Here is an 8,903-nt window from a genome sequence, read left to right as displayed (position 1 = left end):
TCGTTATGTTTGTACTATTTCATTTTTGGTGTGTCTCTTAAAACAGAATTATTTGTCTCCCCTTGAACAGCCACCTGGGCAAAGCCAAGGTAATTCTGATGCAACTAAGATGTTTTGAAAGGAGACAATTTAGAAGTGAAGCCATTTTTGTTATGTTTCATAACAGAAAGCTTATCCTTCAGCAAAGACTAGTGTGTGTGAAACCACAGCCATGTGCTGCATTGCGTCAAGACAGTCCCTTACAGTTTTTTGCCTGGGGCTGAAGCCACAGGTGGTTTCAGTTTCAGCTGGTCAGCATTTACTTACGAACTGTGGTAGCAGAAAGTTAGGCTGCCTGCTAGATGGATGTTAGTTAGATGGATGTTGCCTCTGTCCTGAAACCTGGTGTTCTGGCCAGAGTAGTACAGGGCACTGTGGAAAGCAGCAGAAAACAGTAAGAATAGAGAATGTCCTCTGAATGCCTGAGGGAAAGATGTCCTTGTCCATGGAGAAGGTAATAGTGCCTGAGCAGGGAGTATGGAATACAGGATGGTCTCTCCAGTGTGTACAAGGGACATGATAGGGTTTACACGTGAGAGGGTAGGGGGCAGAGAATGAGGAAGCAGGATTACAGAGAATCTGCGTTTTCCGCGTGAGTAGCAGTGCTGAGGTACAGTATGCCTGGGGCAGGAGAACTGGCAAGGCACTGAAAGGGACCTTGAAGGAATGGGTGGGAAACGAGGGTATTCTGCTAGGAGGATAAGGAACAGTAGTAAAAGGTCCTCTCCAAGCAGCTGCTATGGAATTTTGAACCCAAGATGATCAAACCTGCTTTGGATAGGCAGCTTCCACCAAAATATCACGAAGCAGAATGCAGGAAAAACCCAAGTTTTTTACAAGCTTTGGTATTGGACCAGCTCTGTCAGCCTTGCCAGGGGCTACAGGGCCATTCCCATGTCTTGTGACCTTTGAGCTGCTTCCCAAAGCGCTGGACAACCAGGTCCCTGTGATGCAGTGAAGGCACTCACTTTTCATTAAAAGAAGTTAATTTCTGACTCTCTCAATGGAAGAGGCACAGTTATTAATGTAGCTACAGATTTCTTCAGAGCGCTAAAATTGGAAGTAAATTAAAAGTTATTTTGTTCTTATTTTATATACATGCATATAAATATATATATATACAAAACTGTATCTGGTTTTATATGCAAATTACATGATTTCCAGTCAATCTTGTGATTTTTGTTTGTACTCATTTGATGATTTTCAAGTACAAGGGGCTGGCAATACAGGTTCTAACAAACTTTCTCTGCTTCACTGCAGATGGCTCCTGAATCACATAAATTAAACTATCCTGAGGATATTCCCACCTTTTCTTTTAAAGCAGACAAGAATTGATGAACAGTTTACTATGCATATCTTTGTTAACTATTACTTGTTTAGTGAGCTGATCCTTCCTTTAATATATTTAAGTATTTTCCTTTAGATACAAGCATCACTGTGTAGATTTACTAGATGAGAGTTTTCAGGATCAGTTTTTTCCTTTACATTGATGCCATGTTTGCTGTTCTTCCATTTTTGCCATTCCACGGGTCCTTATAGTTTTTCAGTTCTGATTGTATGTCCAGTAAATTCATCCTCTAGCTTTATTAATACCTACAGATATGTATTGTCTTTCCTTGCCTACATCTCATTAATGAATGTATTCATTTTCAAAGAAGGTTGTTGTCATCTCAGAATGTTCAAACTCTTCTTTATTTTTCTTGTCAGAATAATTAGAAAGAGGATTTCTTTACTTAGTGTTGCATAATCTCTTACAATATAGTTTTTCCTCATTAGGAAATAGACTGTTGTGCTCTTTTTTAGTTTTATCACACAGTATTTTCACACTGAGAACTCCCACTGGTTATGCAGGATTGTTAAAAAACGTAATACTAGTTGGAATGGTAGAAATAGCTCTTTCATGCATGTATTTCTTTTTGCAAGACATATGAGTTCTTGGAAGTTGCAGAAGTTTTGCTGTAGTTCAACTATTAGTTATGGAGACTTAAGCAGGAATGCCAGGGTGCAGTTCTCTGAGCAGTATTAGATGCAGTACAAATGATCATGCTAGATTCTAGTTCTTCTGAGATTATTTTACCAGGATAAATTTTGAAAATTGTTTTTGTTTTTTTCTGGTGTGTCTGTCTGTTGATTCTTAGCCTTTCGCCCACCTCGGACAGCAAATGTACATTGGTAATTTCCCTTGATTTTAGTCAGTTTAACATGCAGGATCTCATCTATTAATCCATTCTTTTATTATTATTATCTAAATGTTGGTAGAGAAAGATAATTCTGATGCATAAAAGATGTCAGAATTTTGGAATCCAGTTTTGTCTGATTTTGAGTACAAGCCCTGCATCCTGGGCCTGCCTGTCTCACAGGCTACGGACCCTGGAAACCTGGGATCTCTGACTGCAAAATAGTTGCCAGGCAGTTTTACTGCAGTGTTGTGGAAATTGAATTGCTTTTACAGACTGTTTGGATTTCAACAAATTGACTTTCACTTATGGAAAATGCCCTGTTGGAGGATTTTCAGCCTATTCTGTTAATACTGCAAGGGAAAAATACAAACTGAAACAAAAGGAAATGTTTTAACTCTCTAACAAGCAAAAGCTTCATGAAAGCATTTGATTTCATGACAGAACTTCTACGCGGGCTTTCCTTAAGATACATGCAAGCCAGCAGAAAATGTGGCCCACTGGCTTTCATAAACTGTTGTCAAAATATTTTAAATTGCTAAAAATTGTAGAAGCAAAATTGATTTAGTTAAGCCTGATTTCTTGCTACATTTTCTTCCGCCTCTATGACCTTAAACTGCATTTGAATTCCTCGAGAATTAATGCTTGACCAAGGAAAAACTGAGTGAATACCTCAGCATTTGGTATGTTTATAGCATACCTTATAATGCCTAGATCTTTGTTAGATGGAGAATGAATAGCTTGGAGAATGGGTTATTAATGACTTTGCATTGGATTTTGCCCCGTGGATGACCAAAACAGATGGAGATTAAGAAAGAGCAAAGTACAATAAAAGATCAGGCTAACAGAATTCCTCTTGTGAAACTAAAACCAGGATAGCAGAGAAGTGAGGGTAAGACCTGATTGCTGTCAGCCACCCTCCCTTTACTGATACCTTGCACAGAATCCCAATCTTGCTCTGATGGAGCATCAGAGCTGGTTTTGGAAGATTTAAAATCCTCCTTGAGGTATGCTGAGCAGGTGTTGCTCATCCCCAGTTGGAGCTATGAGGAAACAGGCATAGAGGGGAAAGGGGCTCTGGGTTACCCCGTATCTTTCTGCTGTTGCGACTATCCAACAGCATTTTGATTTTCTGAACTACCTGGGGACACCTGATGTGTTATGGATCATTGGGAGTCAATCGAGTGAGATCAATAAAAGGAGTCCTGCTGGCAATGAACAGAAGCAGAGTGGTGGCTGGTGGGGGCTCAGAGGCTGGATTGCATTGTAGGGTGTTGCAAGTGTGTACGGTGCCTTCCATCATGCAGTGTGGTGGTTGTTTGCAATCATAGTGTTGTTTACATGGTGCCTGAAGGGTGTCAGGCGCAACAAATGTCACGTTCTGGATACCTCAAGGGGAATCCACTGGAGAGAGAAGCAATGAGGCGGGGGGGGTAAGAGAGAGAGAGGGAAAAAGAAACAAGCCAGAAGCCACAAAAATGACATACAAGAAAAAAAAAAACCAAACTGTTTTTATTTCTCATGTGCACAAAAAGAGAAAATAAAAAAGTCAGAACTGAAGCAATGAGGAAAAGCCAAGAGTGGCTGCAGCAGCCTAGAATGGATATGACCCTGCACCTGGCACTGGCCCCTTCCCCACTCTCATGTCTATCTTAGCCTGGAGAGCATCCGTAGAGCTGCTTACAGTTGGATTTCTCATCAGTTCTGTAATTGTCACTGTTTGGTCCCTCCTTCCTGCTTTGCAATTTTGCCACTGTCCTGGGCCCAGCCAAGGAGCACATTGTGGTATTTGTGAGGTCCCTCAGAAACCATCATTCTGTGAGTGCCAAAGGGGGCAGCTATGATTCTTATTTCTTTTTCCAGAGGAATGCTTTTCCTTAGGAACAAGAGGATTGGGGTTTTTCTCCAACAGTTCAGTTTCAAAACCAAAAATTCCTTTAGGGAAATGTTTATGTGCATATATAATTATATACTCAAGGAGAAAGAGGTGCAGGGTTTTTTTGTTTTCCTTTTGTTCTTTAACATCCTCACATTCAGTTTGTGATTAATTCTGAAGTCATACTCTGAAGCTGAATCATTGCTACCGATGGGTCAGAAAGCATGCAGACTTCTCTCTATTTCCACAGCAGGGCTCATTGCCACCAACACTCCCCAACAGATTTACAAGTCACAAGGGTTTCAGCTTTACTGTAACCACCCTGTGCAAACCTCCTTCCTTCTTGCTCCATATCTCATTGGGCCAAAGCGAGATGGGAGCTTTAGAGAACAGACCTTGAAAGCGCTGCCCAGTTTTAAATGCCATGGTCACTGTTGCTTCCAACAAGTATGGCATTTGAGAACTCATGAGATTCCTCCCCTGTGAAGAAATGATGACAGAAGGAGATCCAGTCTCACATTTCTTCTAGGTCTGGTAGATAAAGCAATAGTAGCAGCAGAGCTAAGAATGGTAGAAGAAGAAAGAAGTGAAGGGAGAGCTATGGAAGAAGAATAATCAAACAAAGAATGATTTGTGAGAAAAAGGAAAAGAAAGAAATGTAATGGAAACATTAATTATTATTCAGAAGAATACTTAACACTTTGATAGAATTTTCTTTCCAGGACCTCAAAGCACTGAGCCAGTGCTAATTAATTTAACTGCGTAATCCGCCTATGAATTGGGAACTATTGTTATCCCCATTTTACAGAAGATTGGAATTGAGGCATAGTGGGGAAATTGGACTTGACAAATGTTCTCTAGAGCAACAAGGAGAATTGGGGAGTTTGAGTTCCCAGACACCTGTTCTCTTATCATCATTGCTGTTGCCTCTCTGGATAGAAAAATGGATTGAGGATGAAGAATAACAAAAGAGAGAGATAGAAATGGAAGGGAAAGGGTGTGAGAAAGAAACTGGAGAAAGGGAAGAGACAGTAGAGTGGAGGAGAGAGATGCGAGTGGTAGACTTCACTGGATTTTGCATAGTGGTTTCTTCCCCCAATTCTTCTTCATTTTCCCTGTAAAACTTTTGAAACAAAAATTGGGAAAAAAAATATCCATCTATAACAAAGCAACTGCAACTGTTGGCTTGTTGGAGAAGGGGTCCTTCCAAGGTTTGGCTGTTCCCTTAGGTTCCAGATTTGTGCTGTGCTTTATTGAACACATTGTTTTGTTTTCAGTGAGCACAACGAGACTTGCACAGTACAGACAGTGTGTTCCTTATCTACAGGATGAGACGAGGCTGTTTTAATAACTACCATGATGAAGATGGAAATGAACTTATATACAAGAGGAATTGCCTTCACATTACACACATTATCTTCCTACAAAGCAGCAATTGTTTTTGCAAATAACATAATATTAAATAATTGGTAGAATTCTTGCGTTTCCTGCATAGTCCAGTCTAATGGAATCTATATGAATATTGATGGTTTTCTTCTGCATAATATCACCACATAAATCCCTGTGTCAGCTACTAGACTTTAGCTATAATACTGCTTTACAATGCATCCACCGACTGTAAATCAAAACAACCAACACAAGAAACTCTTTGGCAAATGTAATTCAGTACATTCGCATGGGATTCTACAGATGGTGGTGGAAGAGGATTAGACTGCCCAGTCCTTTGCATAATTCTGCTTTCCTTTTAATTTTCCTGGTCAAACTACATGCCATACTTATGAAGTTTCCAGACCAATCCAATGCCTGGTGGAAATCCTCTTTTAGCACTGGAGTTACACCAACAATGGATTTGGCCCTCCGAGTGTCAAATCAAGCCAGCCATGAGTGAGCCAACCAAATCCTGTTTTCATACCCTAGCTTGTGTCTCAAGTTTAGCAAAACACCATTACAAAAATAAGCATTTCTGAGCTGCTAGCTTCTTTTGAGATGGCCCCTGGGCTGCAGGTTCCCATGTAAGGCATGACAGTCTCCTTTTCTCTAGCCTCCCCAGGAGGTTCTCCTTGCTGGTCCAGGGATTTACTGCCTCTGCCCCAACCACCTGCTGACTGAAACCAGGTGGCACACAAGTAGAGCAAGGGCTGTACTGAGAGGCTGAAATGGAGACTCCATCATCTATCTGGTGTCTGTGGAGGAAAACAGGAGTGGTGAAAGTACTTTTTTAGAAATTACTTAGGATTTTATTCTTGTATAGAATAAGATGAGATAATGGGCCAAATTCTGGTCTTGGTGATGGTGTAATGACTCTGTTTGCATCAGGTTACTCAGAGGTAAAACGTGTGGAACAACACTTTTAATAGATCAGGAGTAACCTCTTTGATTTTATTCTGTACAGGAACAGATTTTAGCTCTATATCTTCTATGTAAACATCCCCCCCACCCCCCCCAAATACCCTTATCATTTGGGCATCCTGTTAAAGAAGACACAGACCTATAATCACAGACCCATGCAAGGGCTAAAAGTGTTAGGTGAAAGGGGCCTTTGGGATCAACACAGCTGATTACTGATGATGGATTTCATACATACAAGTTAAACTTGGAGACAGAATACTGAGTCCACAACCACATCTCCTTCGAGGCTGAGAACTTTGGATTTTATACATAATGTTGGCTGTACAGATTGCTCCGCTGTTCACTTTTATGCCCTTTCGGGGTTTGATTCTCAATCCTGTCTTTGTCCATGGACAGTAGCCCATGAGTTTTATCTGAAACCTCACTTAAACAACAAGGATCCACTTCGGCAGACTTGATGCCTTGGGGACAGGCTATAGCTGCCTTCATGTTTTCTTTGAGTATTTTTTGGGAAGTGTCAGTGCAAGGAACAGTTTATGAGTTTGCTGACAATACAGGAGTGATAAGCATTTCTATTGACAGCCTTTCGCAGAACAGTGTTTGCCAGTCACTTGGGAACCAAAAAGGAGCAGAGAATCCCTAGAGAATCATCAGGTGAGCATTTGGGATAAGGGGTAAATATTAGGGTGCACAATACAGGAAGATGAAGAGATGGGACTGTATGTTGGGAGTGGCTGGTAGGATGCAGGCACATGGATTTGAATGGAGGATGGAGGCCTATAAATTAGTAGGTGTATGAGCAGATGGACTGGGAATTGAAGTGGGCTCGTATAGCAAGGCTGTAGTGGTTAGGAGATTAGGTGCTGGGCACAGATAATGAGACTGTTGTCATCCACTGTGGGGATCTGGAGAATGGGCATTGGGCATATCTAAAATTGTAGAAGTTGGGATGTGAGTGAACTGAAGTCATGACGAGTACAGGGGTTAAGGTAGAAGGAGCAGTAGGTGGCTAAGGGCTAGGGAACCAAGCAATAATCCCAGCCAATCCTGAATTTGTCCATCTCAGTCTCATCTGTCCAGAGGGCAATCAGATGGGCCTGTGTGAAGGCCCACACTCTCCTTCCTGCCACACAGCGCAGTTAGAGCGCAGCTGGGCTTGTTTTCTTTGTTTGCCAACCAGTGGCATGGAAAACGTTTGTTGACTCAGAGTGCTTTTTTGTTGACTGATGTGTTTGGTAACTTTGTCAGATGTAACTTGTCCACACTGCTCCCCAGAGACAGGGTTTGGGAAAGGGGAAGGAGGAGGAGGCAACCAGGGTGGAGCTGGTATCCAATCCTCTCCAATACCACCATCCCATTGTAGTGCAAAACAGAAAAGAAACAAAACCCTAGAGTGAAAGAGGAGCATCAAACGTCAGAGGAACTCGTCTGCCATTCAAGTGGCTGGACGGATGGGACTTGGAGTTTTATTTTTGTAGGGTTTTTTTAATTATTATTTTGGTTTTTTTGTTGTTTTTGTTTGCTTGGGTTTTTTAGAAAATTGGGGTTTTGTTCTTTTTTTTTTTTTCCTTTTTACAGACCTTCATGACAAAGCATAAAAACACAGTTATATTTATATATCTATTTATATATTTCTTCATTTCGTTGGTTGGTTTGTAGATGTTGCTCCATCCTCTGTCTGAGCTGATTGTGTGTCACAGAAATTGTGGGTGTATGTGTGAAGTTCCTCCCGACTCTGGCCTGCAAAGTCACCATGCATGAGGTGCAGCCAACTATGGGGGAAGCCACGCTGGAGAGCAGGGATGAGGTGCACAGAGAACCCCTCACGAGATGCAGATAGTTAACTTGGTCCTTTTCTTCATTGCTAGATGGTCCAGGTCTCTGTACTGCCATCTCTGCTCTAGCCAGACTGTTCCCTCTGTCCTGGGAAACAGGGTGAGCATCACAGGTTATACATATTGAGGAGTCCACCACAGCAGAACATATCTTTGGGGAACAGTGTTTCATGAGCGGTATTCTCCCCTGCTTTCCCGGCCCTTACTGCTCCCAGAAGAAGGAGGTCCGGTAAGGCAATGGTTGCCAGCTGCATTGCTTCCCAGTTCCCTCAAATCCTGGAAGCCAAGGAGACTGCATGGCTGAGCTGCCCAGGCGCAGTGGAGGGCTCCCACAGGAGATGCCACTTGGCCGTAGGCTCTTCCCAGCAAGGGGGAGCGGTCAGGGTGGAGGGCATGGGAACGGCAGGGGTCTCAGTCTTGTGTGGTGAGCGCTTGGTCCGATGCCTTCGTGTCAAAGAGGACAGAACTGGACTGTGAGGAGCAACAAAGAAGGTCTCTTCACCCTTCCCAGGGATGAAGGGAGGTGATCAGACAGGTACAATGTGGAGGCCTAAGCTGTCACCCTGCAGTTTCATGTGGTTTCCATGGTAACTAGTGGCGGTCATAGGCAGCGGCAGCAGTGGGAGG

The 8,903-nt window shown here is 42.4% G+C and overlaps 1 protein-coding gene across 1 annotated transcript in view; it reads right to left on the bottom strand.

Annotated features, from left to right (window-relative positions):
* Window positions 1–3,748: 3,748 nt before the first annotated feature.
* PAX2 (paired box 2) overlaps window positions 3,749–8,903 on the bottom strand; it is a 100,735-nt gene continuing 95,580 nt past the window's right edge. Inside the window, 1 exon segment of the mRNA XM_054072324.1 lies at window positions 3,749–8,902. Within this exon segment, the coding sequence (XP_053928299.1) occupies window positions 8,804–8,902 (99 nt within the window). The 3' untranslated portion in view covers window positions 3,749–8,803.

The sequence above is a fragment of the Cuculus canorus genome, chromosome 7 (genome assembly GCF_017976375.1).
Source record: "Cuculus canorus isolate bCucCan1 chromosome 7, bCucCan1.pri, whole genome shotgun sequence".
In the NCBI taxonomy this organism is placed as follows: domain Eukaryota; kingdom Metazoa; phylum Chordata; class Aves; order Cuculiformes; family Cuculidae; genus Cuculus; species Cuculus canorus.
The sequence above is the reverse complement of the archived record's forward strand: the minus strand, read 5'-3'. Positions and strand labels throughout refer to the sequence as shown.